General features: G+C 35.1%; 1 protein-coding gene across 3 annotated transcripts in view; it reads right to left on the bottom strand.

Annotated features, from left to right (window-relative positions):
- Positions 1 to 15,072, bottom strand: part of GLRA3 (glycine receptor alpha 3) — an 85,279-nt gene that overhangs the window by 24,500 nt on the left and 45,707 nt on the right. For all 3 annotated transcript variants that reach the window (XM_030271325.4, XM_012573466.5, XM_012573467.5), the window contains 3 exons: positions 14,601 to 14,824; positions 11,602 to 11,684; positions 1,415 to 1,552 (listed from right to left, as the gene is read on the bottom strand). In XM_030271325.4, coding sequence (XP_030127185.1) covers positions 1,415 to 1,552; positions 11,602 to 11,684; positions 14,601 to 14,824 — 445 coding nt within the window. The remainder of the gene's footprint in view (positions 1 to 1,414; positions 1,553 to 11,601; positions 11,685 to 14,600; positions 14,825 to 15,072) is intronic.

Genomic DNA, 15,072 nt, shown 5'->3' with positions numbered 1-15,072 from the left:
TATCATTAACAAAGATATGTCTGAGTGAAAAATTTACTCTGCTATAGGATATCTATCACAAATTTTAGAAGATTTTCAAGGATTATCCAGACATTAGTATTTGTACAATAAAAGTGCATGTTAAGTATTTCCAATTTATTTTAGAGAACACTTCAAAATATCTCTATCAGTATGTTCCTCCTCTAAATGGAAATTGAGAGAGCCTTCTTTTCTCTTAGGGCAGCACTGCAGTTGTGATAAAGCTCAGCGCTGGAAAACACTCCTCTCTAATTTTAATCATAGCAGGACATTCCTTATGAACACCACTTATTCAATTTTCTCTCCCCAGTATTTCAGCAGAATCCAAATGAATCATTCTAATCTTAAATTTTAAGACATGTTTAATCATACTGGAGAGCAAAAATTAAAAGATATATATTAGAATGGGAGATTTTTAGCTTCTTTTTTCCTCAAGATAATATATAAACTGTGCGTTCTTAGGCTTTGCTTTTCAGGATTATTGTCCTTGTGATTGTTCAGTTATTGAAATAGTTTTTCACAATTAAAAATAAAAACATAATAACAATATAATTTATGTTAATCCCCTCCTTTTTCAAATAATACCAGAGATGAGCCAAATATCTCAGTTCAATAAAGTTTCAATTGAGAATCATGGAATTAGAGAATTATAGAATGGCTTGAGTTGAGAGACCCTAAAGATCACCTAGCTCCAGCCCCCCTGCCGTGGGCAGGGACACCTTTCACTAGATGAGGCTGTTCAGAGGCAAATCCAACCTGGCCTAGAACACTTCCAGGGATGGGGCAGCCACAGCTTCTCTGGGCACCCTGTTCCAGTGCCTCACCACCCTCATAATGAAGAATGTTTTCCTGATATCAACACCTACTCTCTTTCAGTTTGAATCCATTCACCCTTGTCCTGTCACTGCATGCTCGTGTCTGGGATGTACACCTGGCCATTGCACACCAAGAATCCTTTCAGCTCCTTCACATTGCCCCTTGCTGTATGAACTAGGGCAGGGATAACTTCCCTTGCCCGCCCTATGTCCCGTTTTCCTGACCGAGCTGGGCTGTGATTACTGCACTGCATGTAGACCTTTGGATTTCAGTAGCTCTTCAGATCCCGCATTGTAAATGTGGTCATGGCACCTAATGAACAGGTAAAGCCCCTGACTGAGCAGTTTCTGAATTATTTCAAGTCTATATTTTCTTAAGGTATCTAAAATTAAAGTTTGTTCACTCTTCAGGTAGTTTTGGTTTGTTTGCCAGTTATTAAAACTGCATTACCTTCCACAAAGCACCTGTACATTTTAACCCTCTTCTGAATTCAGTGAGAACATTTAAAATATACCCCAACTGTGACATTTATTATAACAATAAATGTTAAATATCTTTTAAGTTGTAATCACTTTCCTACCTGTATTGTAATGTTTGGTGCAGTAACATAAATCCTTTTCTTCTTTCAGCAGAAACTGTGGCAGAGTGAGACCTTCTGCTACTTGAACTGCTCCCTTTTCTTGCCACTCAAAAATGAGATCATTCATTGTGTATCCAACTAAAACAAAGAAAAAACTCAAATAAACTCTAAGTCTGCTTCCAACTTTGAAAAGCAGTAACATATCAAATTAAAATATTTTAAGTAAATGTTATAAAAAGGAGGTAATACAGAGGGTCTGCTTGTTCCTGTTAATCAAATTTTTTTTCTGCCATTCTATACTACACTGAATTGGAAGAGACAAAACAGCTGTCTTATGGAACTGTTTTAAATCCTTATAATTAGATGGTCTATTAATTGATTCAACAAAAGCATTTAAATTAGCTAAACATGCAAATCTCTTGGGTGCTTGGAAACATCTTTTTCTCCTCAATCCATAAAGGATAAAATAGGCCCTTTACACTCAGATATTGTCCTCCTTTTACTTGAGATAAAATGTGGATTGTCAATGTTATGCTTATGGATTTATGTCAATTTGAATGGTTAAGTGCAAATTGTTCAAAGACAACAATGAATTCAAAATTCTGCAGTAATCTTAGCTGAATTGAAAAACTTTTTCTCTCAAACTGGAACAAGACATGGGAAAGCAATTGATATATGTCACAGTCAGTCAATATGAGAACATTATAATATTAATAAGCACTCTGCTTTAATATTCAGACTCCTGCACTTATCCATACCTCAAGCATGTGTATAAGATTAGCTATAACAGCAAAAGACATAGTAATCAGGGCCCAGACTTTGCAACAGACAAGTACTTTTTCCTTCTATTTCCCTCTCTCAAATAAATATTTGCATGGTTTATCATTGGGGAAAATATTCCTAGTTCTTCTGAATATGTGATCTGTTAACTTTTCCAGGCATTTCATTCTAATTTTCTTTCTAAATAAATTTTATCTGGTTATTACAACTGGGAAAAAAAAAAAACCACTTCATATTTTCATTCAAGTTTAAGCCACATATACTAGAAGGAACCAGAAGGTAAAAGGAGAATTTTTTCATCTGATTTATATAGCTTTCAGCTTCACTGCAATATTTTTTCTGCTTTAGTCCAATACTAATAAGCTGTTGAAAATAACCTATTGAGAACCAGAAATTCTTTTAACCTTTCAGTAACAAATTGCTGTTTAAAGTATATTGTTCAGAACCTTCTAAGAGTAACTGTCTGCACAAAATTACTGATATTTTGAGTTCCAGCAAAAAATGATCCTCTTTGCTGTGCGGGCATAAATCTTACCCCATTATATTCAGTGATTTTGTTACTCTTTTAATACACCTATAAATGGCATTCAGTGACCTGATCTGCTGACCTGAAAACTGAGATAAATTTCATTTTTTTCTGACCTATGTTGAATGAAACTAGGAGCTAAGAATTAGTGTTTATAAATGAAAAAATATTTTTAACACTTCTTCTTTCTTCTAAATTCTTGGTGCTTCTTTTGGGAGAACATTTATAAAGGGTATTCACAGGAACTCAGGCTGACTGTTGTTGATTTACTTGGCACTTTTTTTGGAGGCTGGATAAATATGATAAAAAGGAGACCACCACATCTTTTTATAAGTAATTAAAACCAGACATTGCTCAAGCCACTACAAGCATATATCAAGAAAACACATGCTTTTCTTATCAATTGCATGATATTCCATAAACACAGTTAAAATTCACCATTAAATGCCATAAACTGTGGAAAATCTTATCAAACTTTGCATGAATTCAGACAAAAAGCAGTTGTGTGTAAAGCAGATTACCACTTGAAGCATGTAGATTATGGCCAGAAGTGACCTGAGTAAAACTCATTGAACTGGCAAGAAACAACTGCTGTGTCAAAATGTATTTCACTAAATCAAATTCATTCATCTTTAATGCATGCTTTTAATTTTGATTTTCTGCTCTGCCCACTAATTTTTCTATAATACAATATAGTACAAATAATAGCAGCATATTCAAAATGCTGCTGTAGTAATTAGTTTTTGTCATGTTTACATTTTAAATGATCAAATATATCATTAGCATGCAAAACTATACCTTCAGTTTTGTAACTCAAGGTCATAGTCACAAATTAAAAGTCCCTTAAAATACAGAGAACTTAATGGAGATGTGAGTTTCTGTTATACCAAATAAATTTAAAATTGTATAATGTTTCTGCTAGTATGTTAAATTAAATCACCTTGAACGAAATCAAAAGAAAATGTATTTTTTCAATTAATTTTATGAAGAAGACCTGCTGAATAGCACAGAGCTTAACTCTCAGAATGCTCATTGTACTGTGTGCATTGTGCATAAGGGGGAAAAGACATTTTTATAGAAATCACTCCTTAAAACAATCAGTGGTTACTATCCTGTACTATTTATATTATTAGAGATTAGGTATGTGGTGTTAACATATGCAATGAGCCTAAAATACAGACCCCTGGCACACTAATTTTGGAACCTCTGCTGATTAATTGTAATAACTGTCCCTGTCCTGTTCTAGAAATACTAAACCTGAAGTCCACCTGAGCTTTTGATTCTTGCCTACTTGCTACCATTGCATTATGTTTAAAATTATTTAAAAAAATGTCATTCAGTAGCATAAATTTAACTAAAAGTCTAAATGCCTGTTGTTACTGGTCTGCTTTTGAAGATTAGAAATACACTGTGTGTATTTTCCAACTGATCTATGAGATAAAAAAATATGAGAAGTTGTGTTCCATTACATGGTTATCACTGTGCAAATGGAGCAGTAAAGTGTGTCTTGAAATGTGAAGCCTTTATTCTGGATGGATGTGTGGCTACCAGTACAAACTTGTGCTGTAAGTGTTATATTGTTAGACATGCAACTTGTAAGAACTGCACTGAAGTATGTAGCAGTTATAAAGAACAAGAGATTTCTCTTTAGGGCCTATCAGGGATTAACTTCAACCCAGCATGATATTTAGCCTCTCATTAAACCAGAAGCTTTTCTTTTTTGACTATGAGGTGGTGTTGGTGACTATTATAAATTGCTACCAGATATATTTTTTTACCAGTGGCTGGGAAGTATAGTGTTATGCAGGGAATTCCTAGTGGATAAATATTATTTTTGAAAGTAGGATTGTCAGTCACTAGCCTAGGTAGTATATGAGGGTGCAGCTCACTGGTGCAAAAAGTGAAACTTTTATTCTACATGAATAGCTGAAAGCAATGGAGGCTATAGACTAGCATGGTCTTCAGGAGCAGCCCAACTTAAACTAAATTAAGTGGACTGGTAAAGGTTTCTGTCACTGAAATGCAGTGCACTACAGTTTGGCTTTGCAGGGCATGAACGAATGAAGGCTGGGAAGGGGAGTTGTTAATTAGTGTTTTATGGGAAAAACACCAGCTTCTGTGGCTGAAGAAGCTGGTGTTTGTCCCATAAAACACTAATTTTTTTTTAAGCTCGTTTTGTCTGGCTACTGTGAAGTACTCACTCTTACTTAATTCTGTAAAGATATTACTAATTATAAAAAAATCTAAATGGTATCCTCACAGAACTATAAAGAAAGGATAGAAAAAACAATCTTATTATATTTGAACAGTGGTGCTTAGGAGTTATAGGGCTGGTTAGGTTACATTAATACTTTCTCTATTAACCCAAAGTCTGAGGTCTTGCACATTTAAAATGCAAAAGCAGGTGGTAAATTGTTGGTAATTATATGAAAAAGACATCATTACAGGAGAAGAATGTTTCCAGGGGGAGGATTTCTCAGGAAAACTCAAGAACTGTGGGAATGCATGGCACTGTAGCCACTGTGCAAATAGTTCTCTTAAAGAGACAAGCAATTTTCAGGAGCCTGAAGTCATTCCAGGTAATTAGCTAATGAAGCATATAATAGCAGAATGAGTGCTCTGCCTGAGATGAATATGATGAACTAGGGAACATTTACAATTTACTAGAAGGGAAGAAGGCCTGAAACAATTGGGAAACTTGGATTTGGTCTGCAGAAATATTATTTTAGAAAATTATGTTTTCTAAAACAGAATAGGTGATAAGTGTGACAAAATGAAAGTAAAACTCTGTCACACGAACAGAGGGAGAAGGTGGAAGAGATAAGGCATTGATGCAAAGTAGTTCTCAGAACCTGTGCCTTGAAACCCTTGACCAGAAGATCCGGACAGCGGTCAAGGAATGGCTGCACCTACCTCCATGCACCTGATGGAGGATTTTGAATAACTGGACAGCAAATAAAATTAAATTTAAGTGGTATTTTATTTAGTCAATATAGTCCATTAAAAAAACTGGCCAATGGTTGACATAGGTATAGTAGCTTTAGCCTTTAGACAGCACTGAAAATTGTTTAGCTAGAGTGAAAATTTTCAACATTTTCAATTACGGGTTCTGGAAAAATTTCAGGAAAAAACAATTTGATCCTGCTGAATTATTTCTAAGTATCAAGGGCATCTACAATGTCCTGAAAGAAAAACCAAACTTTTCTCTTAGTCTGACATCTTTCCCAGAAAAAAATGTCTTTTCTAAAATGGTGTTGCCTAATATGAGGTTCCTGAAAGAAAGAATTAGACTGTATCTTTGTAATTCTTTTGCATTATAATTAATAATAAATATCAATTTTTCCTTCATCCAATTTTGAAAGTATAGGACTAAAGCCTGCCTCAAAGAAATAGAATCCCATTCAACCCACATTGGTCCACATTACTCTATAGAACTTATTGGAACCAAGATATTTATATCAGTTGCATGTTAAAAGTAGAAAGACTTTATTTCAGCTAATTCAGTATCAGTGGTAGGCAATAAAAGCCCATTATCTCATTCACAATACAGTGAACATGCAACAAGTTTGTCTTGAAGAATCGTTGAAATGTCTAACATCTCTCCTGCTTCTCCAAGGATGACACTGTTTCAGAAACACCTTATGCCAGGCAAGCATCTCCCCTGTACCTTTAGAGACTCTGCACCTTTGAACTGCCTTTGTCTCGGCAATTCCAACATAATTCCCTGCTGACACTGTTTTATTTGCTTTGTCTGTCTACCTTTAGCACACCTTTCCAAGCCATGAACAAACTGGTGATCCAGCTGAATATCAATATATCTTGTAAATTTTATACTCATTCTTTTTCATTACAGGAAGGCTGCACTTCTCTTGTGTCATTTTGAAACACCTACAGGTATATTAAAACCCAACTCTTTTCCTCGTGTTCAATAAACAGACACATGCTCAGCATGAAACAACTGAACAGAGTATTTGTTTTTTGTAAAAGAATTTAGTTTAACTACAGCATTTATTTTTTAATCCCAGTGATTTATCTAAGTAACATTCTCATTTCTTTAATTTTTAGCAAGATACAGGTACAAACCATCAGTTCTTTAGGTCTCCAATTGAATCAAGAACTACAGTCATGTTGACTAGGGTTATTCCACTACTCTTCTGTTGGGCATCCCATCAGTTTGCCTCCAGGACAGGCTGCCTGCACATTACTGTTCCTAAGAGCATGACAGACATTTGAATTGTGCCCTAAATTCCCAGCAACATAGCAGGAGGAAGACAAGACAGAGCTAAGGAATCTGGCTTTGGCTTGAGGTTAGAACAAATTCTTCTACATTATGCACTAAATATATTAACTTCAGAAATGAGCTGTGATTCATTTCAAGGCCAAATTTGTGTTGGAGCTCCAAGAAGGCAGGATTTTACTCAATGTACTTCTGAGCTGCTTTGCAAAGTGTCTGCCCCATGCATTGCCCTCTAAGTTGTTCTGAAGGACTCTCTCCCTGGGGAGTTACAGGCTTATTTTTCTTAGCCTGAACTTTGGAAAAGAATAACATTTCATCTCAGCACTCTAGCATATCTCTCAAACTTACTATTCTTGCTGAAGCCTATAGGTGTTCAGCTATCATTTTTATTCCAGTTTTATGCTAGTTTCTAGCAGCAGTTGTACAGTTCCTACTGCTCATTTATCCGGCATTGGCAGGATGCATTGGAGCTAACGACCACAAGTATCCTGATCTTTGCAGCTGTGTGTCATGTCTCACTTCAGATAGACACAATAGTTTGAGTCACTCATCTGCAGAATAAAAACCACAGCCTGAGCAGTTGATATTTTTTGTGCTTCTGAAATGGACAGGAGAGAAGCAGTATGGTTCTATACCTTCTGGTACAGACAGGCATTGTACTACACACTTATGACTCACCTGATGATTCCCTGGCAGATAAGAAATACACTCCAGTTATTTTATATTTCTTAATTTGTCTTTTTGTTGTTAGAAAGGAAAAATGTACACATACTTTTCTGTAATGCATTAACTTGTACTAGTGCAACCTGCATACCCATCCTTCCACTTGTACAAAATCCAAATTAGAGACGAGGCGGAAAGAAATTCTGTAAATAAGAATCATGTAGTAGAGAGGGAATTTTCTTTAACAATCCAGAGGACATGAGCATGATTGCTTAGAAAGACTAAAATGTTTCCATAAATCAAAAGGGGAAAAAAAGGGCCATTATTCAATTTAAAACTCAATATAAAATTAAAATTATGAGGTAAGAAAGTGTTTTATACCTTACCTATGTTTCTTTTCATAGTATTTTTTCTTTTGTAACTTATTCTTTTCAATATTTGAGAATTCAGGGATATTAAATGTCACATAAAGTTATAATTGTAATTTATGAGTAAAGGAATGCTGTGAGGTAAAAGAGAAACTTTAAAAAGAACAACAAGCTCTAGCATATGAAAGAAAAACATTTCTTTCTGGCCACAGAAATAAATACGTATCTAGCTGACATTTCTTTGTATCTTATTCAAGCAGAATAAAGCTAAAATTATCCCACATGCCTATAGGCTGCCCTGGTGTAAGGCATAGAATTGTAGAAGGGATTATTTCATATGTGCATTTTCATTTGTTCCCTTTCTAAGATAAAAAAGCAGCTATTCTAGCTGCTGAGAAATCATTTGGTAAAATAAATCCTTTAAAAATAGGAGACATTTTCACTGAAATATTTTTCAGACACTTCATGATCTAATGAAGTACTTTTACCAGGGGCAAATCCAGCTGCTTAAACTGACCTTGGAGAAAACGTTACACGAGCCAGCTAAAAATAAAGATAACATTTGGGAATAAAAGCTGTACATGATTTTTTCTCTTAGACTTATCTATGATGGAGCAACAGTATCAATACTTAAGGAAAGTATTTAGTACTAAAAGAAGTTACTATTTAAAGGAAAGAAAAAAAACCCACAATCTGTTGGTTATAATTGTCAGTCTTTGCAACCCAGTGGTAAGATAAGTAAAAAAAAAGATGAGTGATTTATTCTAATTTTCTTAGTTACACATTCTGGATCAAGGCTTGCAAGATCAGACACAGTTTACAGAAACTGTGAGACAAATGGGCCTTGTAAATTCATAATGTATGATGTCCTACACAACTTGGAAAAAACAGCAATGATCACCACTTCAAAAAGAAACATCTGGAAGCATGGCTACTGTTTTGCTCCTGCAAACACTTTGGTTTCTTATAACATAGCCTGGTGGTCAGATCATTCACTCAGGACATGAGACGACTGTGTTTTCTGTTTTGAACCCAAATGTCTTCCACTTCCCCAGACAAGGCATTAACCACTAGGGTTACTGCTTTGATCCCTCTGTTTACATTGTCTCACTGTGCACCATAAAAATTCAAGGCAGACAGCCAGAGCAGAGTATGACACTGTGGCCTAGAAATTAGAGATGCTTGGGTGGAATCAGGCTCTCAGGGTTATGTCAGTTCTTACCTCAGGAGATTTGATGTGAAGCCTGGGAAAATGCCAAATGCACCCATCGTCCTTTTTTCTTTTGTAATTCTAAATAGAACTAGATGCCTTTTAGCCAGAGAGTCTGGAATCTGAAAGTTTCTGCTCAACCTTTCCTAAATTTTAGAAATTGGTCAGAGTGCACTCTCTATATATAAACTACTTTTTTTTTTTTTTTTTTATACCTGGTTACTCTTCTTCCTGGAATGTAGATATTTTTTTTGTAACACTTCTAAGTTGTTTATTTCCTTTCTTGTCCTTCCTGTACAGAGAAACTCACTATGGACAGGTGAATTCCAGCTCTCAAAGGTCTAGGATATTGGAACTCAGGTCACTGTACATACCTGTTTTGGATCTGTCCCAAAATAATCTCAGGGAACTGCTGCCTTATACTTGCAAACCTAACTGGTTATTCTGCTGTCAGACATGTAAACATATCCAGAGCTCCCACATGCTACAAAACTTTCTGCCTCAGGCTATCATCTTTTCCATAGTCTGTTTTTTGATGTCTGAAGTTACAGGTAAAATAGAATTAGACAAGGCAATATGGGAAAAGCTTCATTACTTGCAACTTCCTTATGAAATCAAATTTGATCTTTGTGAATAAAGAATTTGAAGCACTCATCTGTATTTTCTTCAGCTCTTTTGTGAGAACCTCTCTTTACCATGTGAATGTGCAGCTGGGAATTTACTCCCACTGAACTCAATGATTAAAAGCAAGACTTCAGTGAAAAACGTTCTGCTGGAAAATACAGTAGAACATCTATAGTGCTGTTCAACTAATAAATGTTGGTTCCCTGTGGTGTAGTCTGTGGGAGCTGTGGGCTCCTACAAGGTTTCTCTAAAGCAAACCAGATGCCTGTTTGTTCAAGAATGCTCAGTTGTTGTCTGACCTGTCCTCACAGCAGCTGAAAGAGAGGAAAATTGCAGCTGAATTTTATGAAGCTGTTAAAGCAAAAGCTTAATAACTTTTTAAAGCATTTTTTAATTATATATTTTGCTTGCTCAGTCAAACACTATGATACTTTCTCTTTGAAGCATAATTGTATTTAGTCAGTATACCTGCCATCTGCATGTACTCTGATGCAACTGCCTGCTGTTAATCTGTGTTTAGTCACATTAATTATACACGTGACATAGGTTATCAGTAGGATTGTCTGCTCAGGTTGGCTGTAGAGTTTTGCTGGATATATAATGTTGTCCTAATTTCCTTGACATTTGCAGCAAATAACGATCTCTCCATTTTAGTCAAGAAAATTTCTGCTGTCAGATTCAGCTGTTGCCCTCATATTGAAAGGCTGCTTCATAATGTTACCATCTGTCCATTGTAATAGAGGATAGATCTGGCTTTTATACTCACCCTGCAATAGTCTATAAATAACATACCATACAACAAACAGTTCTGACATACTGACTGATAGATAATTACATCTCCTTCCCCTAGGTGTTGTTTTGTTCCAGTAAAATAAAAAAGAAAAAATCTCCAAAAACTTTTAATAAAATTATTTTTGTTGTGTTTCTGACCTATGATATATTTCAAATAATCCAGTATGTTCATTCTATATGCACAATTATTTTATTTTTGAACTATTTTACTTATTGGCCTTAAAATTGTAAATCTATATCTTTTAGATGAATACTTCTTAACCTGCCTTGCTCCTGTCATTCATTTTCACAAACTTTGGATTGCTGAAAGCTATCAAAGAATGCTTTACTTTATTTTATTTTTGTTCTTTGTATCATTAGGAGAATTTATCTGTTACAGCTCTCTTTCAAAGTCCTCTCAATTTAAGGGAAATAGCAATTCTCAAATACTTCATATCACAAGGAAAATGAGAATATAATGCATCAGAGAGAATATTGATTTCTCCTTTTCTGAGTGTGTTTATGCCTTGAAATGGCATAGCTGCTTTACACTTTCCATCCTCCTTTAAGTATCAAGATATCAAGGTAGATGATAAGTAAAATACATTATATATTAGAATATAATAATTTTATTTCACATAAAGTCCCATCAATACTTATTTTAATTATTCTTATGTTTCCTTCATGGTCTCCATATTATTTACCTCCTGCATGTGTGAACACAGAAAGACTTACGGTGAAACCCTATACGCAGAAATTTTATATAAACTGTCACTGAGATTAATGGTAACTTCAGAATTACACAAAACTCTTGATTTTCAGTTCAAATAGGTATGAAAGAATATCTTCCTCTTAAAGTCATGTATATTTCACAGACTCTATTAATAAAATAGAGGATTCATTTTGAAAATTTGTTCTTGTACCAATACTAGGGGTTTTCCTACCTCCTGTATAGCTGTTGTAATCCCTGCAAAAGTATGGATAGGATAATACATTACGCAAACTTACAGCTTTCCAGCTGCATTATACATGTTTGCACGTCCATTGGAAAATTTTTGAGATCCATCGGACAGGAAAGTATTAAAGTCAATCTGAAAAAACACAAAAAACCATTAAAAACATACCCCCCAAAAAAGCCATAGAACTGTGCAGGAAGAATGCATGAATTCAATGGAAGCAATTAGAAATAGAATACATGCTTCAGTAGAAAGCTCTCAAAAAAGATCTCTGTTAGCTGAACCCATCTAACTCAGCCTAGTATAACAACATGGAAAAAAAATTACAGACTTTTAGAAAACGAAAATTTTCACTAGGGTTGCCTAAATTAATGAGAAGTCTAAAGCAACACTGTGCCTTTTTGTGCTACAGCAGAATTATTGGACTCTTCCAGTATTTCAAATCCTTGGCATAAAACTTACCCAAATTTGCAAGAATTTCATAGTATATGTCAGCTGTCATGGTGGGAAAATGGTTTTATGTGTTACTGTGCTAAAATAATGTGCTCAAAATGTCAACACATAGGTTTAAAGAAACATTTTATGATATTAATGGTAAACCAAAATATGGCAGGAATTTTGAACTGTAGCTGTGCATCAGTGTTAGTCCAAATACTTCCTGTGAAATTCTTTGCAAATCATAGGCAAGAGGTATCTTTAAATTTTAAATTTAAAAAATAATTGTATTATTTATTATAATAATTTTAAAATTATTTACAATAATTTATCTTTTGAGTAGAACTTCTCTGAGGAATCAGAAAGAAGAATTTATAAGAGATAAAGGCATATGTTTTCCCTCCCTGGCCATGCCTAGGTATCCATTCATGATTCAGGGCCATGACTCTACCTTCTTTAATCAGTTCAGCTGATAGAATGTCCTACAAACACATGAGGAGCTTCAGTTAAACTGCTTACACGTAAGGCTCTCCTAGAATGCAAGTGCTCTAATCCCCCTCTCTTGAGCCACTCCCCTGTTTTTGGCACTGGGGCTAAAGTGAGGTGGGTGGTAGCTGGCAAGTATGTATATTTACTTTCCCTATTTTTTACCTTTTTTGTTCTTGGTGGTGGTGGTGGTGATCAAACCTCCTTGATTCATTGTTGCTATAATTTCTGTTTAGACAGACAGTGACAGAGCTGCATTGGGGGAGTCTGAGGAGGGAAGTCAGACCCATCCCCTATTCCCGTGATGTTTAAAATAGTTCCAAAGACAAATTCTGGCTAGTAGGCTACTAACACAGAAAATTATTTCAGAGGCACCTGGACTTTGTGCTTCAGTAAACATTTTAGTATTTTATATTAAGTACTCCTTGAGTTAGGAACTGTTACCTTCCATTATTTTCTTGTCTGAATTGATCCAATTGGGTGCAAAAAATGCAATGCAAATAGGGATGAGGAGAAATTAGGGAATGAAAGAAAGAAGCAAATTTAAAACCTTTTTTTTTCCCTTTTCATATCATCACACTAGCAATTAGCATATCTCCCCTAATCAGAAGGTTAACTCACTCATATGCATATAACTAAACTAGATGCCAGTGATATGCCTTTAAATCTGTTTTAGAAACTCTAATAGTTCTTAAATAAATCAAGGCAACATAAATTTTCTGGCTTCATAAGAAACAGAGGAACTATCTGGTATCTGCTTTCAGCACATTTGATGTTGACTTTATAATTTAATATAATAATATTTCCCACATTTGGGGTTTTTCACCCCATTTCATGTGGCCATGAACTTGGTCTGAATTGTATTGAAGTTGCAACTCAACTTGTTTCAGCTGAGTGGTGGGGCCTATACTGTGTGCTGTGTGTATTTGGAAGGATCTGGGCAAGGTGGGGAGTTATTTGATTAGAGTGGAAAAACAGCCAGTGCATCTTGAGGTGACTCAGACAGTCTGCAGATAATTGACTTAGATCTATTTCTACTTGAACCCATAGAAGGAATCTTTTAACCCTACTTTGAGTCTGCTTTAAGTGACAGAATACATGTTATGACACTGAAGATTGATTATGTTCCCAGAGTGGCAGACTAACTTCCTTTTGGATATGAAATTCTTGTAAGAATTTTAACCCAACCCTTTCTCCTTGTGTAAGCTTGGAAAAGTGCTGCCTAATGGCACTGGAAGGAGGGAAGGAGGAAGGAGATTCTTGCCACTGACACATCCATGCAAGTCATAAAGTTTTCTTTCTCTCCAGTATACAAAGTGTTTACAGATTTGCAGTGTCTCTTAAAAGAGTCTAATTACACATTAATTCACTGTCAGAAAAGCATGCAAAGCAAAACACTGAGTGGACAATAGTATATTTATTTTCTAAAGAGTAACATTTTGCACAAGTGAGTCACTGCTTCAATACCAAATCTAGTGGGGCATTAGCATACTTATATCTAATGTGTTTCTCATTAGATTGAGCTTTTGCGAACAGTGGTAAAACACCTACTGATGTCTGTATTAAAAGGAAAGTGATGGGAAGAAAAGTGGGATAATTCGATTTTGTCAATACTTATGATTACCGCTTTCAGCTTAAAACCTTTTCAAGAATTTTCTTTCCAGTTTTCTGTCCATCTTCAGAGATGAGTAAATGACTAATCTTTAAATGTCATACTTCCCCAAACAGGCCATGTTTTAAGGTTGAAGTGTAACTGCAATATCCAGAAAGGGGGAAAAGCAGTAACATTTGATTGTCATGACATTGGAGGCCACAGACTGTGAAACTCATACATAGGCCAACTCAGATTATAATACTACAGGATTGTTCTGTGCTGTGTCCTAGTTCCTCTAGGTTCAGTACCTGTACTTTAAAATGGGAAAGATAGTTTTCTTATTACTTTTACTCTGTGCATACCTAATGAGTGATTGTTTTCTATTTTAATATAAACAATGAATATTGACAAAATTCTGCGTTCCAAACTCATACATAATTGTTCTGCAAGACTATCAACTGAATATATGTTTTAGAAAATCCTAATTATACTCTTGAGCTTCTATCTGAAACAAACTCATTAGATTAGCGACTCACCTGATGGAATAAAGTACATTTCCATTTTTGAAAATCCTCAGCAATTTATTATCTGTTGTAACTTCATGAAAGTTGGCACCTTTTTCATTAGCAAAGAACAAATCAGGTTTCCAAATGGAATCCAGCATGGATGGATCTAAATCTAAAGAGTCATCTGGATATTCACTGTATGCGAGGCGTGGGTCGTTCCAATTCTGACGGAGAAAGATGTTCACTCGGTAATCCTGAATAAAAGAGAAAACAAGCAAAGCTTTATCAAGCATAGGGATTTAGCTTTTATTTCATTTCTTAGCCTTGTAATCCATCTGTGGATGACAAAAGAATTACTTAGCTGAATGCCAGAATGATACCTATTTATATTTGTGGGGACACAATGGATAAGAATAAAGATGCATTTCATGGCAATTGAAAAAAAAAATCCTGAGATATGGAAATCCAACCTCCATGTACAGTTCATATAATTCCATATAAC

Source organism: Taeniopygia guttata, chromosome 4, assembly GCF_048771995.1.
Source record: "Taeniopygia guttata chromosome 4, bTaeGut7.mat, whole genome shotgun sequence".
Classification (NCBI taxonomy): Eukaryota; Metazoa; Chordata; class Aves; order Passeriformes; family Estrildidae; genus Taeniopygia; species Taeniopygia guttata.
The sequence above is the reverse complement of the archived record's forward strand: the minus strand, read 5'-3'. Positions and strand labels throughout refer to the sequence as shown.